This window comes from Peromyscus maniculatus, chromosome 22 (genome assembly GCF_049852395.1).
Source record: "Peromyscus maniculatus bairdii isolate BWxNUB_F1_BW_parent chromosome 22, HU_Pman_BW_mat_3.1, whole genome shotgun sequence".
In the NCBI taxonomy this organism is placed as follows: Eukaryota; Metazoa; Chordata; class Mammalia; order Rodentia; family Cricetidae; genus Peromyscus; species Peromyscus maniculatus.
This window is the reverse complement of record NC_134873.1, coordinates 37,637,093-37,660,314: the sequence shown is the minus strand read 5'-3', so window position 1 is coordinate 37,660,314 and position 23,222 is coordinate 37,637,093. Positions and strand designations below refer to the sequence as shown.

Here is a 23,222-nt window from a genome sequence, read left to right as displayed (position 1 = left end):
ACAGAGGCCTGCAGCCAACTCTGGCTCCTCTCCCCCAGACTGGGATTCCTTCTGATCTGGGGGCTTGTGGAGAGGCAGAAGTACACAATTCCAGGTGAAAGTCAAGTGTCCAGGAAGTGGGGAACCTTTAGGAAACAGACCAGCTGGGAGTAGAAACAGCAAGAGGGGTCCCCCGGACTGCCCAGAACTTGGTCACCCGCACAGTGGAGGGCCCCCCATGGCACTTTGGATGTCAGGCTCCCTCCAAGCAGAGAAAAAGCCCCCTACAAATGCTGCGCCCAACAGGGTCCCCAGGACACCCAGCTAACTTGAAGGCTCTAGCACAGAAGCTGATGGGAGCAGACACTTGGCGCTGGTGGCACCGCGGGACGCAGAATTTGCGAGAGAGGTTTCCTTGGCACAGGGTGGTGTGGTGTGGGCCTCGCTCCAGAAGGCAGAGGAAGGGGGGCAGGTAGACTGGTGGAGGAAGAGGTCACAGGAGGGGCGACCTAACCCCCCAGGCCTGCGATTCAGAAGAGGGAGAGGCAGGGAGACGGAAAGAGAAGGGGGGAAGGGAAGGAGAGGGAGTGGATTGAGTGAAAGTTGAGAAGACACCGGAGGGGAGGCCAGCCGGGGATGGCGCACGAGACGCACGGGGCTTTCCCTGGCGACTCCCTACCACTTCCCGGGCCAGCGGGAGATTCTGAGTTTGAACAAAGGCGGCTCCCAAGGCCGCACGCTCAGAGCTCAGGTCCGCCCCTGGCGTCCCAGCCAGGACGGACAAAGGCCCAGCATGCCCAGGACGGACACCGGGACTCCCCACTTCGCCAAACCAATATCTCCGGTCCCCCAGGCTACTCACGCCCCTCGATCCCCCTGAATCACACGTCCCGCGGACCCCAGCACCCCCGGGCCGCACTCACAGGATGGAGGTCTGCGGCGCCACCGCAGGCACGGCCTCCAGCAACAGATGCATGCAGCGCACCGTGGTACGGAAGCACAGGCAGCGGCTCGGACAGCCTGCCCCTGGCTTGGAGGCGACCACCGCCATAGCCCCCCAGGCGAAGCATAGCAGGAGCGCCTGCAGGCAGCGGCGCACGGAGCGCACGGCCATGGTAGACGGCGCGGACAGACGCTGGCACGCGTGGACCGCAGCGGAGGCCTCGGCGGGCGCGTCCACCGCCGGCTCCCAACTGAGCCCTCAGGTCCCGGGCCCACGTCCCAGCTGTGCGCGGGGGGCGGGGGGCGCCAGCTGTGCACATGCGCGTGGCTCCTCCCCTCTCGGCCTCGCAGAAGGCGGGGGCTGGGCAAGCACCACCAGGGCCTTGATGTAGGATCCCCCGCGACCCTTCCCGGGAGTTGCAGCCGGGCCTCCCTGCACAGCGTGACCAAATGCGCACAGACTCCACTGTGGGGGTACCAGGAAGAGCAGAGGCGAGGGTTGGGACCGGGTTTGGATCTCTGATTCTACTTTTAAAACTGCCATGCCGCAACTAAGTCACCCCACATCCCCCCTTAACCATACTTTCAGCCTGTATGCAAGGGTTTTGTGGCTGGTGGTGCCTTATTTTGAACACAAAAGTGTTTGGTGTTCTAGGAAATGAGCTTTCACACTCTTTTTCCTCAGTCCCACCCACCCCCAACTCCCACACAAAAGCACCTATCCCTGATTTAAGTTTTCCTCATTCCTATTGGAGAAACCGAGGGCCAGCCCCGTGGCGCACAGCTAAAGCTGTGCTGCAGAATTAGAAGTTCCCCTGGGAGGGTTCCCGAGGCCTCCAACACTGACTGCCTGTGAGGAGCCCTGGCCCACCTGGTGCTTTCCTTTGTAGGAAAGATGGAGAACACCTGTGGCCACCTCAGATTGCTTTTACATGGCCAGCATAAAAGGGAAGCCCTGAGATTAACGTGAGTGTGAGCTAAGAAAGACCGAATGCTGACACTTTATATATACACTTCCTTGATTCTCCCTGGGGTTCCAGTCTCTCCATTCTTCAGACCAGGAGGTCCAGGTTAGGCAATACAACCAAAGGAAGAGAGTTCTTAGGTATCAGATTTGGAAGTGGAATTTAGGTGTGACAGTTGATCTTGATTCTCAACTTGAATGAACTGAGCGCTTAGGAGACTCTGTAAGACTCTGGTTGTGTCTAAGGGAAATTTACAAAAAAGTTACCTAATAAGAGAAGACCCACTAGGAACCAGAGTTCACCCAGAGAACACCCATAGGCTGGCAGTGTAATAGGACAGATGGGAAGAAAGAAATCAGTCTGCCCAGGTATCCTCTATGGTTTAAGGGAGCTGCCCAGCTCTGCCAGGCACTTCTGGACAGACAGACAGAAATCTCTGAAACTGAGCCGACACAGATCTTTCTCCCTTGAGTTGTTTTGCTTCGGTGTTTTGTTATTTTGATGGAAAAACAACACACCAGATATGCCTTGACCTGCAAACTACGGTCCTCCCACTGTGACCAGGCAGATAGTCTCTCTGATGGGAGGGGTGTTTCTGGGGGTCCAGCATCAGGGTACTGCTGAGAGATGGGGTCACACTCAGGCACAGTCACAAGGCTTCAGCTGCACTGCTGGCAGGCGTACATACCACAGAGGAACTGGAGCCTCCTCCAGTTCCTAATCACTGGGACCTCTCCATGGCTGGCACACCTCCAACCAGATGGAGCTTGTATTCCAGGGGGAGAAGAGGATTAAGGCCTTCCTGCTAAGCCTGGAGCATGCCTTCACTTTCCAGGACTTCTGCCACACTCCCTTGAGTAGCTCCGAGAGTGAGAATGACAGAACCGAGTGATCCAACCACAAAGCCTCCTGTGAGGCTGCCCACCCCAGGAGACCTTCACTCTACCATGAACTCCTGCAGAACCAGAGCTAAGTTTCCACAAGGGCAAAGTTTCCAGGTATATATTGTAGTGGAGATGAGCAAGGACAAGATGAGACAGACTAGCCTGTATACTGTGACAGAGACCAGACTTATCTCCTGCAGTTAGTACAAGTCAAGGGCCTGATAGACCCCAGCACTGACAGCCTTGCCTTCAACAGCAACTGCAAGTTCAGGGTCCCTAGGCCACTCATGCCTCCTTACTTGTTAAAAATTTAGTCAAGTGTATGATACCAGAAACCAAAAATATCTTTCTCCCCCAAAATTGCATTTTCCCACCTAACACCTCTCTCTCTCTCTCTCTCTCTCTCTCTCTCTCTCTCTCTCTCTCTCTCTCTCTCTCACACACACACACACACACACACACACACACACACACACACACACACACACAAACACACCATGCTTTTCTATAGGCAACAACCTGGAAATGGTCCTTACTGTAGGCAGTCTCATCTCATACTTAAGTTCTTACCAGGCATATCGGTCCTTTTTTTTTTCAGCCTCACTCAACTGCAGTGGCCCCACTCCTCACATCCTAAACACCCCCCAACTGGTAGCACCCACAGCGTGAGCCACATTTCCAGGTGCTTGTTCTTTCTTTTCAGTACAGCTGCTGTTTAAGCCATCAGTTATGTTTGGTCTTATGTATCCATTTGACTGGATAAAAGCATCCTATGACATTTTAAGAGTAGATATTCCCCTGGAGAGGTACTCTGTAGATGTGGTTAAAATTGACTAGTGGACTTTGATAAGGGAGATCTCACTAATATATTTGATCTTACTAAATCATCTGAGATCTTGGGAGTAAAAACTGTTTTCCTAGAGAAGAAATTCTGCTACAAGAGCCTGGAGAGACAGACAGTTTGGTCGGGAAAGTACCTGTTGGACAAGCAGAAGTATCCAAGCTTGGCCCTCAAACATCCATGTATAGAAGCCTGGGATAATGGCAGAGGTCTATAACACCAGCGTGTAGGCTTTGGTTGGAGTAAAGGGAGACAGGTGGCCCTCTGGAACTTGCTGGCCAGCTAGTCTAGCCAGCCTAACTCTGTCTCAAAAAATTAAGATAAAGAGTGATAGAGAAAGACTAGACATCAACCTTTAGCCTCCACATGTATACACAAGTACGAGAAATACACTAAAACATATATTTTACACACTAATCATTTTTTTTAAAAAACAGCTCCACCCATCCACCCATCCATCTGTGGTGCCTGTCCTTCTTTCCAGTCTTTCTCACACACCCCCACTTCTAGCCACTTACCCACTCAGTTCACCCATCTACCTACCTATCCATCTACCCATTTTTCAATCCACTCACCCATTTTCCCTTCAATTCATCACCGATCCATCCATACCACTCATCCTCCTATCCACTTATCCAACCATTTAGCTGTCCACCCATCCGTCCATCCACCCACCCATCCATACGTCCATCCATCCATCCATCCATCCATCCATCCATCCATCCATCCATCCATCCATCCATCCATTCCCCTGCTGTTTCTATGTCCCAGAGGATGCCTGGTAGGCATAGCAGTCATCTGTACAGCTCTAAACAATGAAGTATGGTGGGGACTAAGTGCCAGGACCATGACTAAGGACTGAAAGAATGTGTGTTTTCCCAAAGTTCTTACACTGAGCCAAATGTCCTTCTCATGCTCTTTGTTCATCAGCGCCTTCATGTGCCCCCTAGAGGCTCTTGGAAGACTCACACCTCCATACTGACCTCTGGATGAGTTTTCTGACCCAGGCGAATTCCCATTTCCCTCTTATAAGCACTTTCCAAGTCCTTCCATCTGCCCTACACCCTGTTTCTTGTTCCACAGCAAACATTTAATTGTACCCAGGCAAAGAGAAATGCTCGGTGGTGGAGTGTTCGAATACTTCCACCCAGTGATGGTATTGACTGAGACAACATGAACAGTGGCTGTTCCCCTGCCTGCTCTCCTCACAGCTATTCCTGGCTCATGCTATCCATTTATCTTGTGATCCCCCAACCATATTCATACAGGTATTTCTGTTTTTGGAGCCTCATGAAAACCTCTGAGGCAAATGTTGTCTTTAGAGAGCTTGGGTCAAAGCCTGGGCCCTGGCAGCCCTAACAGGATAGACTCAACCATGGGTCTTCAATATGCCAATTAAATAGATGAAAATTTATTAAATGTAGCCACACTGGGAAAAGGAAAAAAAAAATAAGTAGGCCCAGTTAACCCACCCCCTACACACACACACACACACACACACACACACACACACACACACACACAGTCCACCTTCAAGGTCCTGATGAGAGGTTTAGGCTTAAATGGAGGGCCAGAGGTAATATATGATGAAGTGGTCCTAGCCAAGGTGTGTGTGGTCTGTCTCAGCTCTGGCTTCTCTTGCAAACTGACGAGTGGTCAGAACTGTGTGAGATCTCTTACCTGGCCCCCTCTTCCCGCTGCTGGCAGGCATCAGGGCTTCAGCCATTCTCTCTCTCAGTTTGAGATTCCTGGGAAATTCCAAATCCTGGAGATCATTGTTTCGATAGTCTCAGAGCCAAAGGGAGGGGCACACAACCCTCTCTGGATTATCGTCCTCCACATTTGTTCCCTTTTGTGGATGAGAGGGGGTGCTTAGAGCACCCCAAGTCCCGACTGACTGCACTGCTCTAGTCTTTCACCTAACTTCCCTTTGAGATGCAGACCACACTTCCACTCTCCAGCCTCAGCATGGCACCACCATCCTTTCTTCTGCTCTACTAAGCTAAGCCTGGGCTCACAGGGAGGCAGCCTTATCGCCATAGCTTCCAATGCTGGGACCCCCTCAGCCTTCTTTTCTCTGAGCTTCAGTTCCTTCATCTGTAAAGCAAGGTCAGCTGCTACCCAGAGCCAGTGAGGATTGGGTGGGCAAATGCGGGGTGCCCATCTAGTTCATCCTCCGTCAGTGTGGGCTGTGTGAGTAAGGCAATGAGCCACCGACATATTCTCCCTGGGAGCTTTCTGATGTAGGCTGGACCTTGGTGTGGGAATACTTAAGAATCCTCAGTAAGTCAGCCCCACCCCCACCTACTACCCTGACCCTTCCGCCTGACTCCCAGGCAAAATTAACCACTATACACACATATAGCCTACTGGGAAAGCAGGGGTCACCTTAGGTGCCCATAGCTGAGAGGCTAGGAGCTTAACTCTCACCCTCCAAGGAACCACAGACAAAGTAATTCAAACATCAGAAATGTTCCTTCCCATAGTCCTGAGCCAGAAGAAAGGCTGGTTCTCTCTGGAGACTCCTCCAGGGAAGATCTACCTTCTATCCCACTCCTGGATCCTTGTCTGAACATGGACACACATTCTCCTTGGTAAAGGTAGTGAGGCCTTCAGGCTGCACTCCAGGCCCAGCAGGAAGTAAGGTACAACAGGAGATCTGGACCAGGAAAGTTCCAGAGTCCCCATTGTCAGGAATGGCAGGGAGCACTCCAGCCCTCCACTCCATAGCCCGATGCCAGGGGTCATATTTAACCTGATCCTGGCCAGACTTATCTATGATGGAGCCCAACAGGGGTGTACCCACCTGGTGGATGTTCTGCTACTACCCAATCCTGGCTCCAGGAAACAAGGAAGGGGAGGGGACACTGGATAGCACTAAACAGCAGTCAGTTGATTGTGGGCTTTGGTGATTTGCCATATCAGGTTAGTCCCACATACAGGATGGGCAAGGCAGGGAAGAAACTGGAACCAGAAGGGAAGAGACTGCAGTCAGCAAAGCGTTCTTTCAGCTTCCAAGGAAGTGAGCCATCAGTCCCACCCAGTCCCTGGGAAACAACACAGTCCTAAAGATGAGCAGATTTAGCTGGCTGCTGGTCTTAGTGTGTGCCTATCTTCCCAGATACCCGGGAGGCTAAAGCAGGAAGGTTGCTTGAAACTAGGAGTTCGAGGCCAGCTACACAGTATGGTAGGGCCTGGTTTTCAAATGAAACAAAGTACCACTGGGATGCAAGGTGCCGGGCAAGTGGGTGGACCCAGCCCTGTGCTGGCTCAGGCCCCTTTGCAGTCACAATAAGAAGAATGTGGATGAGCACCAGTGTCGGGGTCAACACATGCCTAGCTGTAGGCTATGGCTTTGAAAAGCATCATCCATGCATGCACAGGCATTAGGAGAAGCCCAGAGGCCCCAGCACTGGGTTTACAACTTTCTGTGAATTTATTATCATTTCAAAATAAAGCTTATTAGAACCTTAGATACATTAAAGTAAATTATTAAGAAGTGATCAATCTTAACTTTAAGCTGTAAAAGGGAACATTTTATGTATGTAGGTGAGAAACATGGACAAAGTGATCCCTGAAACAATGAAAATGGGGTAAATGAAACGGAAGGAGGATAGAAAGAGGGAAAATTATGGAGACATAGGAAGAGAGACGGGCCTCTCACCCTGGAGTCTAGCTGGGACTCAAGAATTCCAGCACAATTGATGACATTTGCTGTGAAGGTTGCCTACATAGAGACAATATGTATTTCATACAGAACTATTTAAAATAATAATGTTAAAACAGCTATGGACCATGCTTAAGAAATAAGAATATAAGGCTTAGTCCTTTTCTGGCTGTAAACTTGCAGTTTTCTAGAAATCCCACTAGCAATAAAAAGATATACCTTAATCCCCCTGGGCAGCCCAGGGATGATGATTTTATCTTATCAGATTGTAATTATATCCAAGGGACCTAATGGAGCCACCTGATAATCTCACTTATCAGAAAAGGAAAAAAAATAGCAACCCATCAAGATGTAACTTGAGGCCAGGTGGTGGTGGTGGTGGTGGTGGTGGTGGTGTTGGTGGTGGTGGTGGTGGTGGTGTTACACACCTTTAATCTTAGCACTTGAGGCAGAGGCAGGCAGATCTCTTGGAGGTCAAGGCTAGCCTGGTCTACAGTGAGTTCCAGGACAGCCAGGGCTGTTACACAGAGAAACCCTGTCTGTAACTTGAGAGCCCCTCCCTCCCCAATGGTGCTGTGGGTGAGATCTGAGTTTGGGAGGCATCCACTGCAATTTCCAGGTTCTGTGTCTCTGAACAATGGTTCAGATAGAGACATGTGGATAATAACAGAAAGGGAAATAGTTCATTAAAAGAGAGAAACATTTCCAAGCTTGAAAATGGGCCAGAACCGATAAAGCTTTGTATCTGAGTAGAGAGGCCTCTAGAAGGGAACTCCCCAGACTGCAACACTGGGGGCTGTCTCCTGCTACACCACCACAGACAAGTTCGCGAGGTAAACTGGGGCTCTGAGAAACACTGAAAAGCCCACATCTCTGGATTAATTACTTTCACAAAATGAAAAATGGTACTGAGCAGATTGCTGAGCCGGTAGAGGGTGTTGTCATAACTCTACAGTGGAGGACAGGCTAGAGGGCCCCACCTTCCACTCCCAGACAGGCTGGCTCTCCATCCAGCCAAAGTACTCACGTTCACTAACGAGCCTGTGATCTGCTGGCTGGCTAAGCACTCTAGAAGAGAGTGGGCAGCCACCACTCCCCGTTGTAGCAAAGCCCTTGTTGGCCTAGGAGTGCCAAGGTGGCCCCTGGCGGCATGTATCTAACTTGTCAGGAGCTTCTGTCAATGCATCCCAAGCTACCTGGCAGCTTTTACCTCCCAGCTCACACCAAGCAGCCAAGAAATGTCAAGCACACCACCTAAGCAGAGACTTCAGCTGCTGGTGAGTCTCCCAGCTAGAGAAAAAAGGAGATTGTTTTATGAGAAAATTCTGGGACCCTTCTTTGTAAATTGACACAAATTCAGAGAGTGCTCTTGATGGTCCCACAGCACACAGAAATTTAGGGTTTTTGAGCACTGGTCTCCAAAGCTCTGCTCGGCTAGGAATAAAACCTAAGCTTCCTGCTCTATAGCTACCAAAGCCATCTCGCAGTGGTGGGTAAAAAATGAGGTCCTTTCTCTTTCTACCTGAGTCTAGAACCAAAGACAGCTCCAATATGGTCAGCCTCCTAGCTTCGGACAGACTGACCACTCAGAACTTCAGAATCCATTTCAGCTATGAAAAAGGAAGAGTATGCCTTGAGACTGATAGGGAATTGAAAACCAACTGGCAGGTTCCTTGCTTGGAAAGACAGGGAGAGTGAGCACCAGTGAGAGTGAGCCCCTATATCAGTCTGCAGTTTTCTAAGACACCCAACTCTCTTCATCAATAATAATGCAAGGGACATAGACCCTTTGGGCAAGATTTTATTTCTCTTTCCTTCCCTCCCCCCCTTCCTTTTCCACTCCCTTCCGTTTCCTTTCTATCTTCTTTGACAGTCTCTAGGCCATACTTACCTCACAATTACATTGTAGCTAAGGATGATCTTCTCATCCTCCTGCTTCCACTTCCTGTGTGCTTAGAATTACAATTCCGCACTAACATGCTCATTTATATAGTGCTGGGAATCTAAGCCAGGGCCTCATGCATGCCAGAAAAAGCACTCTACCAAGTGAGATACCTCCCTAGCTCTTATTTACATCTTTTGTTGTCTTAGTTAGGGTTTCTGTTGCTGTGAAGAGACACCATGACCATGGCAACTCTTATAAGGAAAATATTTAATTGGGGTGACAGTTTTAGAGGTTCAGTCCATTATCATCATGGTGGGGAGCATGGTGGCATGCAGGCAGACATGGTGCTGGCTACATCTTGGTATGCAGGTCACAGGAAGTCGACTGACAGTCACACTGAGGGAAGCCTGAACAAAAGAGACCTGCCCTACACAGTGACACACTTCCTCCAACAAGGCCACACCCCCTAATAGCGCCACTTCCTTTGGGGGACCATTTGTTCAAACCACCCCAGATATGTAAAGAACAAAGTTGGCTTGGCATTCCTGAACTCTTGGCTTATAAATCATGTTGCTGACATCACCATCTCAACCAGTAGAAGTGCTCATTATGATTTTGAATGACTTGTGTTTCCTTGTTTCTAAACATTTTCCATATAGATTCTGCCTCCGACATGCTCCAAGACAATAATCATGTGCAGGAGAGACTCAAATGTTGAGACTGGAACTGAGCCTCCTTAGTGAGTTCCACGTGCCACAGGTCTGGGCTTCCTCTCCAGCAGGATCTTTGGTAAGTGAGACCAGAGCTAGAACATAAACAGGGAATAAAGGATGCCCAGGCCAGGCTCTGACCCTCACACTTTGGGAGATAAATGGCAGGTTCCTACCAAGGTCTTGAGTGTAAAGGTCCCTGTGTGAATGATGTTACCTTGTCATGATCTCTATTTTGAGCCTTTTGACTTTGGACCTCTGCGGTCAGGAGATTTTACTTTGACTGAATGTTACATTGTCTGCCATAGTGCCTTGGAAAATGGTGAAAAGAAAATCAACAGAATTGTGTGGAGACCTGTGCTTTACAGTTTTCTTTGTGGCTTCCAGTTTCCCCAAGAATTTGTGGGCTGTGATGTGTGGTTCACTTTAGATGCCTGTCTGGATACAGGCCTCTGAAGTCACATTGCCCATCGATGGTCCATGTTAGAGGCAGGGGAATTCCTACTATACCGGTGTTTCCTAGAGGTCGGGCATGCTCTGCCATGGAGCAGATGCCCTTGATTCCTTTGGTGGGATCCAGAAAGGCCAGAAGCTTCTGTGAGTCCCCTTCAGACCTTCTAGATGTGATCTTGTGTTCTGAAGGTGCAACCCAAGGCCAGAGTAGCACCTTGGAGATTCCCATATTGAAAATTCCAAAAATGTTCATAGAGACAACAGAGTCTCCCTGGATTCTTCTGCATTCTGTTTGGCTTTCCAGGCATTCACAATGAATGTCAGACATTCTAGCTTCCCAAGTCCTTTCTGTAAATTAACAGTTTCAAACTCGGTGTGTTGGTGCACACCTTTAATCCCAGCACTCGGGAGGCAAAGACAGGCGGGTTTCTGAGTCCAAGGCCAGCCTGGTCTACATAGCAAGTTCCAGGACAGTCAAGAATACACAGAGAAACCCTGTCTCAAACAAACACTACCAGAAAAGAGCCATAAAGCACTCAGCACACTGGGCCCAAAACTCAGACTATTTATAAGACAAAACAAAAAACAAAAAATAAAAAAAAAAAACTATGGGATTTGGGCTGGGGTTATAGCTCCGTTAGCAGAATGTTTTCCTACAGCCCCAGTTTCCTGTTTTTGTAGCTTTAGATATGATGGGTGTGGCCTCTACCTTCCCCTGGTATCAGCCAGTGATGGAGGGAGGACCAGCAGGACCAAGCTGTTAGTTACCTAGCAGAGGAGGAGCTTTAGTCAAATGAGCTGCTCGTGCTTGTCCAGGCGTCCTGGTTCAGCATGTCTGTCCCTCTCAGAGTGTCCCACCAGGAGCAGGTGCTGCACAGCTCCTCTTTTCCTACAGAAAACGAGCTAGAGACATCCACCCACCCTGGACTCAGGCTGCCACGGTGAGAGTCTCAGTGATTGGCCCCAGCCTTCTAGGGACGCTGCTTTCCTAGCAGAATGAAGATGGGCAGTGTCCAGCTACCCAGGTCTGGGATGACTTCTATGCCTGATGCAGTCATAGGAAGTCAGAGACGAATAGACTGTAAAGCACTAGTGTGAATTTATTTCAAACTACACTTTATCTGTCTGTTGCCTGTCTACACACACACACACACACACACACACACACACACACACACACACACACACACACTCCCCAAGCTTCTTTCCATCTCTTCAGCAACAGCCAGCCTCAAGACACCTCTGACTTCTACCCCCAACTTCCTTGGTATCACCTACTTCTGGGTTCCAGCCACACAGTCCTCTGCCAGAACCGAGGTGCTTCCCTGCATGTTTTCATGCAGTGCCTGGGTGGGTTGGCTTGGCTGTGTGCCCCGAGGGCAGACCTGTGTAGCTCTTTCCACTGACTACAGGTCTCTTCTTGCTCCCCACTAGCAATGTGTCCACCCCCTGTCTCTAACCACCACCACTGCCCTAACCCAGGCCCCCACTCCCACGAGCTGTCCACGAACTCCAGCTCACGGCTCCCATCCCTGCATCCTCTGTAGACTAGTTCTCAAACACACACAGCAGTAAATGGTGATACTTAACCTGATGTGCTGGTTTAAGTCACTTCCTCTCTGGAGAATGAGTGTCAGTGGGTTTGGGGTAGATGAGAAGCTTTGGGTTTAAACCACCTCTTGTTCTCCCTCCTCTCTCATTTTCTAAACCAGACAAGACTCACTGAAGGTCAGAGTCCCAGCCCTGCTGCTCACGGTCCACCTTCCAGCTTTGTTCCCTGTCTGTGCCCTCCAGCACCCTCTGCAGGCAGCTGTTGATTATGACAGCTACTATGCCTCAGTCGCAGAGGCAGCTCCATGCTCTTCCCTGGAGCAGCCCAAGGACTTCTTTCCACTCAAGGAAAGCCAGATTTTTTTTCTTTTTCATTTCTACATTTTTTTTTTACTTTTTTTCTTTTTAGGAAGAGTCAGTGTGATGTAGAATCAGAATTTATTAAGGAAGATATTTTAACATATATCTAGCACAGACATTAACAGAAAGAGTGATGCTTAGGGAGAAGATGAGATACATCCAAGTACGATTGTGGGCTTCTTGAGAAAGTAACACTTAGGAGTCTTAGTAGTAGCCATACGTATGGTTTTGCTGTTTTCTGCAGTTACACTGTGCACTTTAAGATTCCAACTAAACTTTTCCCTCTCTTCTCCTCCCCTCCTCTCTCCTCCTCCCCCCTCTCCTCCCCTCCTCTCCCCTCCTCCCTCCTCTCCTCCCCTCCTCTCCCCTCCCCCTCCTTCCCTCCCCTTCCCTCTCTTCCCCTCCTCTCCCCTCCCTTCCCTCTCCTCTTCCATCCCTCTACCCAACCTCTAGCTCAAGCTGACCTTGAACTCACTATATACCTAAAAATGACCTTTAACTTCTGAACATCGTACCTCTGGGTCCTGAGTTCTGGGATTACAGGCATGTGCCACCACCTCTGGTGTATGCATTTCTGGAGACGGAACCCAGATGGAACCCAGGGCCATTCCTGGCTTCCTGAAGCCAGCCACTGCCATCTAGCTCACCTGAAAAGTTCCCTTCCTGAAGACACCTCTGCTTCTCACCTGCCTGAGTCCTTCTGGAGCAGGGGCAGCGGGCAGTGGCATGCTCAGACTCAGGCTCCAGTGCTTCTGAACACGTGTCCTCTGACTGCTCCTATCCTGGGTCTTCACCAGTTTCCACTTTGGAGCTTCTCAAATCACTTGGGAAAAATTACCTTCCCAGTCTACTGAGGTTTGGAACCCTGAGTGTGGCATGGGCCAGGATAGAGTTGGTGGCTGTTAGAGTGCAGTCTCCTTTGGGTGCTGCTGGGAAGCCCATGTTTGAGCAGTTGCTTTGAATCTTTCCTTAACGGAGTCAGTATTCTTCCAGACTATGGTTGGCTGTTCTCCATAATAAGGTGGACCTGGAATAAGGCTGTCCTTACCCTTTGCTGACAGGTGGGTCCTCAGCCTATGTTTAAGATGCATTTACTTAGATTTCAGTAGTTTGGGCTGTGTCTCTGTCAGGGGTCATTCTAGTGGAAAAGGGAGTAAGGCAGCAGCATTCTGTTCACCCCACTACGATGATCTAGGACATGGGCAGAAGTCTGCTCTACTTTGGGAAAGTGTAGAGGGAGGAACATGGTCCCTTGACGAGGGTTCTCTCTAGGATATTTTCTAAGAAGCAGGACGCTCTCAGATGGGCCTGTGCAAACCTGACCTTTGGGTGGCTGCTGTACTGGGGCCCAGAGGACCCTACTCTGAGGTGACTATGGAAAGACCCAGTTTAGGTTGGTGACTGGAGAAGTTAGTATAAGGTCCTTTTTTTCCCCAGCCTACTCCCTACATGGTCTTAGATGTATTTTTTGTACTCTCAAATACTAGATGAAAAATTATTTTAGCATCTCTTGCCTCAATCTTATACATGACCTGAAATGGAAAACTTACCCTGAACCCGAGACAAAACAGTTGCCAAAACTTCTGTTAGCTTCCCAGCTGTGGCCAGCACCTGAAAGAGCATCCTTGTTTCTCGTGATTTCTGCTGATCACCCTGGCAGGGTGGACTGCCTCTTGGGGGAAACATTGTTGGAGCTCAACCCAGTATACCACAACAATATCATATCAGAACAAACCCAGACCCTGAATTATTTGTCTGTTGCTGCGATAAAACACCATGCCCAAAAGCACTCTATGAAAGAAAGAACTTATTTAGACTTACTGGTTCCAGAAGCAGAGTCCATCATGGCCAGGGAGGCATGGCAGCAGGCGGCAAAAGCGAGAAGCTGAGAGATCATCACATCTTCAACTAAAAACATGAAGCAGTGAGAACAAACTGGACGTGGTGGGAGGCTATGGACTCCCAAAGCTAGCCCCTAGTGACACACTTCTGTTAGCAAGGCTCCATCTGCCAAAGGTTTCACAGCCTCCCCAAACAGCTCTGCCACCTGGGACCACTTGTTCAAATACAGGGGCCTGTGAGGGCACCTCTCTCCTAACAACCACCACAGACCCCACCAGGACAGAAGAGACAGCTGTGACTTACCTGAGACCATGTCACTTTTTATGCCTTGGGAGGTGACTGGTCTGTGATCCCGTGCCCCATCTCCTCCCTCCTGTTTTCCTTCCATTAGTAGATTTCCTTCATCATTAAGCCTCCCCCATGTAACTCACTGGTTTTGTTGATATTCACTTATCCTTTGCTTTCTTATCTTGCCCTGCTGAAGAAAAATGACTCAAGGCAACATATCCGAAAGAAGCAATACGTAAGTGGGAAGTGGATCCCTCAAGAGTTTGGAGAAGAGAAGGGAGAGGACCTTTGACGTAAGGATGGGTCAGAATCCAGGGTAGGTTTGTCCTGAGTCCACTGTGCACTGGACACATTTGATCTTTGCCCTTTCCCCACTTTGCTCAGAGTCACCTTGGTGACTGTGTGTGTGTGTGTGTGTGTGTGTGTGTGTGTGTGTGTGTGTGTGTGAGACAGCAATTGAAAGAGAAAGACTATTCAAGTGCACTGCTTGAATTTCTCCTTGGCACGTAGTTAAACTGCATGTTGGTTAAGATCCTGGCTCCTCTGTGTAGTCTTACTGAGTTCAAGTACACAGTGTCTGTCTGGATATGAACTGGGAGGGGGCAGTGAGAGGTGTGTCCTGCTGCCAGAGAATCAAGTCACTGTGAGTGGAAGAGAAGCCCAATCCTGGTTGTGCTGAGGAAGGGGTGGGAGAGGGTGCTGACCCTCCCAGTGAAAAGCAGGTGTGGCTGGGCCCTCAGCTGGACTCCGTGTGGATGGCTGTCAGTGCCTCCTGCCAGTGTCCTAAGGTGACTATGCCATTTTCTGCCGTCACCTGACCTCCCTGTCCCTGCATCCTGTGTGCTTGCCAAGCTGTTTGAATGCCCATGGAGGAAGGGATGCTACAAAGCTGTTCTTTGCCACTCTGGGTATCTGCTGTGGCCCCAGACCATGGCTTCTTCCCTCATCTGCCCATCAATTTTTCAGCTGGGCGGTGGTGGCACACGCCTTTAATCCCAGTACTCAGGGGTCAGAGGCAGGAGGATCTCTGTGAGTTCGAGGTCAGCCTAGGCTACAGAATAAGTTCTAGAAGAGCCATGGCTACACAGAGAAGCCCTGTCTTGAAAAACCAAAATAAATAATAAAAACAATAATCAAATTTTCTATCCATGGTGGGAAATATATGACCAAGCCCTTCTCCTTGAGACTGGTAAGTCTGGCAAGACTGGAAAGGCTCAGACAAAGGGCTCTTGGACATACGTATGAAATGCCACTGTTTGTCCTTCCTGTGCTGTCTTATACAGAGATGCTGTGCTGGGAACTATGACCTTCCAAGAGTCCCTCTTCTTCTGATTTTCTTGGGGCAGTAATCTGGAAGTATTTTCCTGTTCTATTTCTCCTGCTAAGTGCTTGCTGAACCCACACCAGTGCTGTGATTTGCCTCTGGGTTACCTGTGTGCACTCAGCCCATCCCAACATGACACTCTGACTCCGGGTTACCTGTGTGCACTCAGCCCACTCCAACATGGCACTGACTCTGGGTTACCTGTGTGCACTCAGCCCACTCCAACATGGCACTGACTCTGGGTTACCTGTGTGCACTCAGTCCACCCCAACATGGCAATGACTCTGGGTTACCTGTGTGCACTCAGCCCACCCCAACATGGCACTGACTCTGGGTTACCTGTGTGCACTCAGCTCACCTTGACACTGGCCCTTGGGTTTTGGTTACTTACTCTTGACTTAACACCATCACAGTTGGTGCTGTATCACTTCTGTGATGCTCTGCAAAGTGCATTTCTCAGATCTGTTCACCCATTCTTCCATCATAGGATTATGAGATTATTTTTTTCTCTGTTCACAACTGTTCTTATATTTTCAGGACAAATGCTGAGAAACAGCAAGTTTAATTTTTTTTCAAATTTTCTTAGATTATGAACATTATTTAAACTGTTTTAAATAATGACTTTGCTTCTAGGGTTGCTCCTAAGCTGGCTGACCTGTGACACTGACAGCCACCCGTTCATTAGCTTTATTTGTTTCGAGAGATGGGATTAAACAGGAGCCCACAGACAGGTCTGAGGCAGAAATGAAGGAACAGGGTAGAGTCACCACTCACCTGCCGGCACTGGAAGATCTCAACAATGACTCCAGGCACCTTCTTGCTGCTGCCAGCTCTCCAAGAAGCAATCTGCTGGAACAGGATTGAGGAGCTCACTTGACCCCAAGTGTTTAGCAGCAGAGGGCACCACTGGGAGTGAGGTCCTAGTTTCACCACGATTTCAGGGGCTGCTTCCTTAGACTGTTTTAGGGGTCTGTGCATGCTATAGAAGGGTGTTGTTGAATTTTAAAATTTTATTAATAGGATGATGTGAATGTCTGAAGGGCCAGTTACATTTCAGAGGTGACTTTGTTGCTCAGCTCCTTGCTAATAGCCTGAAAGCAACACTGCATCCTTTGTGAGCTCCTGGGTTTAATAACCAACAACAGTCATGTGATGCTATGTGCTCTGCTATGTATAAGAACAAAACACTCCTTTAAAATGAATCACCCATAAGGTTACAATCACAGCAGCCAATGTGGGACATTTTGTGAAGTAACCATGATGGCCCCTTGAAGCCTCTGTGTCCTAGGAGACCCATGGAACCGGAGTGATAAGGAGGTAAAATGGGTAGAGCGAGTAGCGGAACCAGGGTGTTACCACAGATCGAATTCTAGGTAAGGAAGCCCTGTGAAAGCCACTGCGGTCCACCTGGGCATTCTGGGTATGGGCTTATGTTCACCAACAGCAGTACCAAGCTGCTGCAAGACATCTGCACTGAAGTGACCTCAAGTGCTCAGGTTGGCTCTCAGCTGGGGAGGGGTGAGGGACAGGAGCAACAGTAAAGGAAGCAACATTCCCCTTCTGGGAAGCACGGCCAGCAGGATGCATGGGGACCCACATCCATCCACAAGTGCCTCAAGTTCCAGCCCAGCCCCACAGTGCTACGCCCCAGGCAAGAGTGCAGGGGCGTGGGTTCCAGGAGCCCAGAGGGCTCTCCAGGCTCCAGTGAAGACTCAGACCCAACAGAGATCCTTCGTGCTACAAACGTGGCAACACCTTTTTATTCAGAGTAAGATGTGTTCACATCAGCATGACAAAGTTTGTACAAAGTTCACAATTTAAAAATGAAGTATCACAGCAACTTGTGATTCCACACATTTATAGCAAAATTAAAGTGTCAACAAACCCATGCCGTGTAGTACAAAAATAAATCAAACTTCAGTTCCACAGAGAGCACAATAAATAGTTTATACAAAATTCTGTCTTAATAAATGATTACTTAAATTAACTTAGAAATGAATATGAACAATAAGTTATAATAAATATGCTCTGATGACTCACAATAACCCCATGTGGAAAGTCAGCATTCTAACATGTGACACTGTGTGATCCCTATATATAGTCACAGATAACTTTTGATTTGATATTATGTACCAACGTTACATGAGCAGCAGATTTGTGCTTAGAACCCCTCTCCATTGTACATAGGTGATAACAATAAGAATCCAAACTGATACTACCTATTACTCTACTAAAAGCATTACTACATTGGCCAAGAAGCTGCAGACAAGACGCGGTGGGGAAATGCATGTGCCGCTATGAACAGAGCCCCCCCTCCCCCCGGGTGAGGGCCTGGGACCATGTGTATGGCATCAGGTGACAGTAAGCACCTTGCTTCAGCTCTCAAAAAGGCATTTCTGAGCATGGCAGCTACAACTAATCGCACAACAGAAAGGGGGCGCTGGACAGAGAAGGTCCCGCAGAGCCCCAAGTAATTACATAATCTTTTCCCCAGCTAGTTATTAAAGTCCTTGTGGAAAACTGTAAGCTTTTGTACAGTGAACAGTATAAAGTGCCGCTGGGATATTCTTATATTTATACATATATATATATACCGAGGTTGAGTATTGTATCAGAATATTTGTCGTGAGATCCCTGTAGTCTCCCTTAGTAACCGCATTGGGTCAGCCTCGAGGGCCTCCTCTACAACTCATCCACTTCAGTGTCACAAGGCGACTGACACAGGATTGCACACCTCCGTACGGATATATAGGACAAGGCGAGTGCAAAGAGCCGACTGGCACATTGTGGGGACAATGACCCTGTAAGTCCTGTTCTGCTAAAAATATTTTTTTTTATTTTTACAAAACCCATCTTTTTTTTTTATTTCATAACAAAATTTTAAAGTACTTTTGTACTTCCTGCATAACATCAAGACATGGAAGAGAGAGATGCTACTAAAAGGAAATCAAGTCGACATCGGGGAACACAACACATTGTCAAAGACTACTCAGAAGGGGGCGCAGCAATCAAAAGTGGCCATATGCATACATATAGTGCAGTCATTTGGGATGAAACCATCAAATTTCAAAGGTATCAACAAGTCTAAGATGATCTAGTTTAAAGCAAAAAAGTGCCGAAGTATATTTAGTAACTTTAAAATCTGATTGCATTCCTTCTCAGGTTAGGTCACCATAAACCAAACAAGGCTGTGCAGATGCTAGAGTCAGCTGGACCCAGCGAGGGCAGAACGTGAATGTCCTTGGCCTTGGTGTCCAGAGTGTTCTGAATAGGACCAAGGCTTATTCAAAGTCAGAGTTGGGGCAGGTAGGGGGCAGGGAAGGGTAGAGCTGCTTTCCCACCCGCCCAGCAGAGAATCCCATCCAGTAACCGGGGCAATCACAGCCGTTAGCCTTCATCCTCAGATGTGAAACAAGAATAACAAATGATGATGATTTTTGAAAGTGAAAGGGGAGATAAATGCTTAAATTACCTTTTTTTTTTCTCAAATTGGAAAACAATCAACTTCTGCTAGGTAAGCTATATTGTGGTAACAGTTCAGAGGGGCATGGGCTCTAGGAGAAATAAGAGAAGGGTGCTCCAAAGGTTACTGAAAATGCAAAGGAAATCTTCGTGTTGTCCACCTCTGACAAGCTCCTGTGTTAACGGAGTTTCCACAGTCCCACCATGTAATGTCTAGGAGTTAATTAAAAGTGCTGTTTAAGCTGCTTTGAATCTTCTGCCAAGTTTCCATGGCTTGATGTTGTCTTACAATAAATTACTTATTTCATTTCTTATAGTTAATCCATATGCCATTTCCTTGGAATGCAAAAAACCTCATTTATTGCCCCCACCATACACCATCCTCCTAAAACAAACAAACAAAAAAGTCACATAATATTTCCAAGCATTGTTCAAAAATAAAGCATTTTTTGCAACCAATTCTTGCTATGAAACAATATGCACACAAAATGTATTTCTTAAATTCCACAAAGTCCTCCAACCTGAGGCAAAATTATAATGTCTAAAAGTGGCCATGAGGCCACAAAGTGATCATCCAAACCTGCTTTTTTTTCCTTTTTCTTTTTTGTCCATTTCAGTTCAAAATACTAAAACATTGAATCACTAAAGCATTAAAAAGAATTTACACTCTATTTATTTTGATCAGCTTACCTCTTCAGAAATATAGAGACCCCCAAATGTGCAGACAGCAGCAGCTATAAACATTACATGGCAAATCACACTATGTCAGCTTATATGAAAACGTACAAAATGTGAATGTATCCAAAACTAGTCTGCAGGTACTATCTTGAGAGCACACAAAACCATTATGAAGTCTTGTAGCATAACACTGTTCCGACAGAAATAAATATATAACACTTTCTGGTAAGTTACAGCAGCAAGAAACAAGAGGCATCCTTTTTAAGCATGAGTCACCACTAGAGCAGCTGTTCAGACCTGAATTCCTCTCACAGCCTGCTTTATATTTTCCAGTAGGGCTTTATTTTCTGGACTCTGATAACGATCTTGATTTGTATACATTTCCGTCAAAGTAGTCACGTAAGCATCAAAATTTTGTTCATTGATTGGATCCTACGAGATATTAAATAGTAGTTCATATACAACTTTTATTTTCTGAATAGTATATTCACAAAAGCATAAAACAGTATCATAGCATAGAGCCACTGTTTCCATAATACTTAACAGGCCTACTCAGAGCACACTTAATGTTATACGATCAGCCCCACCAATGTTTCTAGCGGTTAACGGTATGGTTTCAGGGTGGTGACCAAAAACAACCAAAAGCTGAAGGACCATGGACAATGAAACAGACATCTACTCAGTGAGGTGGACCGTGGAGGCTCCGAGGTGCTCACCTGAGCTCAGTCACTTACCATGTGAGGCAGCTGGATGTTGGCGAGGCTGTGGATCAGGGACTGGCTCAAGTTGGCCAGCTCGTGCAGGAGCGACTCATTCTGCTGCTCAATGACTTTGTTCTCTTCCTCAATTGTCTTTAGGTTGCTCTCCATTGTGGTGATCTGAAATCACACATTTGGCTGACATGTAACATAAGGCAGGCTTCTGGGAGCATGCACACTGGCTGTGAGGGACTAGGCTACAGGACAAGGACAGAAGCTTTCTGCTCGAGCGCAGAGGCTGCATCTTGGGGACCTGGACTTGTGTCTTCGATTCTTTACACTTGAACACATGGTGCTGGCCACAGCAGCCATGGTGTCCTCACTGTCAGCTTGCTCTCCCCCACTGAATGTTCTCAAGTCTGGGTACTCTTATCTGTCCATCTGTCCCTGATGTCTTGTGGGAATTGTATGAATCTCTAGAATCGATGTTAATTTCCTTTTGTAGTGTTCCTGTCTGCTCTGATGGGTGCCCTGTGTCCATGTGGGTGGCTAGTGGGTATATGCAGGTGGAGGCTTGGTCTCTTGGTTTGGCTTCCTTCTTCCAAGACAGTGGTTCTCAACCTTCCCAATACCTTTAATACAGTTCTTCATGTTGTGGTGACCTAACCATAAAACTTTCATTGCTACTTCATAATTGTAATTTTGCTATTATTATAAATTATAATGTAAATATCTGTGTTTTCCAATGGTCTTAGGTGACCCCTGTGAAAGGGTCGTTCAACTCCCAAAGGGGTTGGGACCTACAGGTTGAGGACCACTGTTTTAAAAGGTCTGGGAGAAATGGAGGATTGCCAAGGGCTAGAGTGCTAGCATGGGGGGAGGTCCTCCTCCACCTCACATGGATGGGAAGCCAAGATGGTCCATGCTCAGGACTTGCCATGTGTCCCCTACACTGAGTTCCTCTCTCATTAGTGTCTCTATCCCTCTTGCCCTTATTTTCTCCTTTCCCCATTTTCTGGTCATCCTTGAACTGCACTTGGTTCAGGTTCTAGGCTCTTACCTCTCACCATAGCCAGGGCCTATAAAACTGTGAGATACTCAGCATATCTGAGAGTTGGAGCAGTGTGTTAGTGGGACTTCTCCCCGGAAGGAACACATCCCCTTTGTCCTATGCGAGAACTCCTTGGAGCCAAATGCTTTCCTCCTGATACCTTGGTCAACTTTCTGGCATTTTTTTTTCCTGTTAAATTAGTGTTTCCATTTGTGGTAGTTTGAATAAGAATGGCCCCCAGAGGCTAATATATTTGAATGCTTAGTCACCAGGGACTTGACAGGAATTAGGAGATGTGGTCTTGTTGGAGGAAATGTGTCACTGGGGGTGGGCTTTGAGGTTTCAAAAACCCATGCCAGGGTCCATTTCCTCCCTCCCTACCCTTTCTGCTTGTACATCAGGATGTAGTTCTCAGCTACTTCTCCAGCAGGATGCCTGCCTTGGTGACAATGGACTAAACCTCTGGAATTGTAAACAGGTCTCCAATTAAATGCTTTCCTGTAAAAGAGTTGCCGTGGTCATGGTGTCCCTTCATAACAACAAACAAGTGACTAAGACACCATCCCAGGGATACCTCCCAGGCCCAGAAGTGCGTGTGTGAGCAGTTGCTATTGAGGAAGGAGGCCCCAGAGGCAGCTATCCTTGGGCCCATGGCAGAAGATGTGCTCTTCTAGTCAGAGTGATTCCTTAGAGCCAATCTTGGCTAGTGGGTTAGTATAGAGGACATCAATCTATGCAGGGCCCTTCCATTTTCCTCCCACTTTTTTACGTAGTGCAGGCTAACTCAAACTCACCATGTAGCTGAGGACAACATTGAACTTCTGATTTTCTTGCTTCCACCTACCAAGTTTTGGATTTACAATCAGGTGTAACTATACCCAGTTAGTGTAGTGCTAGGTATGGAATCCAAGGCTTCCTGTGTTCTAGGAAACTGATCCTAAAAGCATGATTTCTGAGATTAAAATATAATTCAAAGAGATGGCAGAATGGCAAGAGGTGCCAAACATTTCAGGCAGAGTAAAGGGAGAGGAGGGGAGTGGGGACAGAATCCTGGTAGCCACTTGAATGGATATCCTGGCTTCTCTGTCTGCCAGACAGTTACGTTTTAACTATTGGCCACACAGGTCCCCAGGATCCACCCCCTCACATTTGTGCCTAAGGCCTTGCACCCTCCATGGTCTTCTACCTCAGTAAACTTCTGCAGGGCTCTAGGCCCCACTTCTCTGTGCGTTGGCTTTCTCTCTACTGTACAGTGGGTTTAAATCAATCAGCCTGATTTCATAGGAATGGTAAGAGCAACTTCAGTGGTTCAAGCCTCAGGCTATGCCTGGATATATCCACCAGCATTCATAGGGCTATTTCAGATAAATTTCCCCTCTACCCTGCATTTTCCAATCATGTGTCTAAAGCAGGCTTTCCAGCCAAAGACACCCCATCATTTCCTGGAGTACTACCCATAAGAAGATAGCGACTTGAGCTGCATTGTTTGCAAAATAAACAAGTCCATGTGCAGATACCAACCACTAAGCTTTGGGGGAAAACTATGGAGATTGTGGGAAGGGCTAGCACAAGTTCTAATCAGAAAAGGAGTTCAAGCTGCAGCTGTGGCCTAGAAATTTCAATCTCTAGGTGTAAGCCAGCC

The 23,222-nt window shown here is 47.8% G+C and overlaps 2 protein-coding genes across 20 annotated transcripts in view; both read right to left on the bottom strand.

The window, feature by feature from the left end:
• Nucleotides 1-1,207, bottom strand: part of Pxdn (peroxidasin) — a 78,127-nt gene extending 76,920 nt beyond the window's left edge. The window contains exon 1 of one of the 2 annotated variants that reach the window (XM_006989785.4): nucleotides 903-1,207. In XM_006989785.4, the coding sequence (XP_006989847.1) occupies nucleotides 903-1,093 (191 nt within the window). In that variant the 5' untranslated portion in view covers nucleotides 1,094-1,207. The remainder of the gene's footprint in view (nucleotides 1-902) is intronic. The other variant, XM_016008070.3, reaches the window with a different exon arrangement.
• A 16,212-nt stretch (nucleotides 1,208-17,419) lies between these two features.
• Myt1l (myelin transcription factor 1 like) overlaps nucleotides 17,420-23,222 on the bottom strand; it is a 409,971-nt gene continuing 404,168 nt past the window's right edge. For 7 of the 18 annotated variants that reach the window (XM_076559626.1, XM_076559627.1, XM_006989787.4 and 4 more), the window contains 2 exons: nucleotides 20,566-20,709; nucleotides 17,420-20,263 (listed from right to left, as the gene is read on the bottom strand). In XM_076559626.1, coding sequence (XP_076415741.1) covers nucleotides 20,123-20,263; nucleotides 20,566-20,709 — 285 coding nt within the window. In that variant the 3' untranslated portion in view covers nucleotides 17,420-20,122. The remainder of the gene's footprint in view (nucleotides 20,264-20,565; nucleotides 20,710-23,222) is intronic. The other 11 variants (XM_016008071.3, XM_042267404.2, XM_016008077.3 and 8 more) reach the window with 2 other exon arrangements.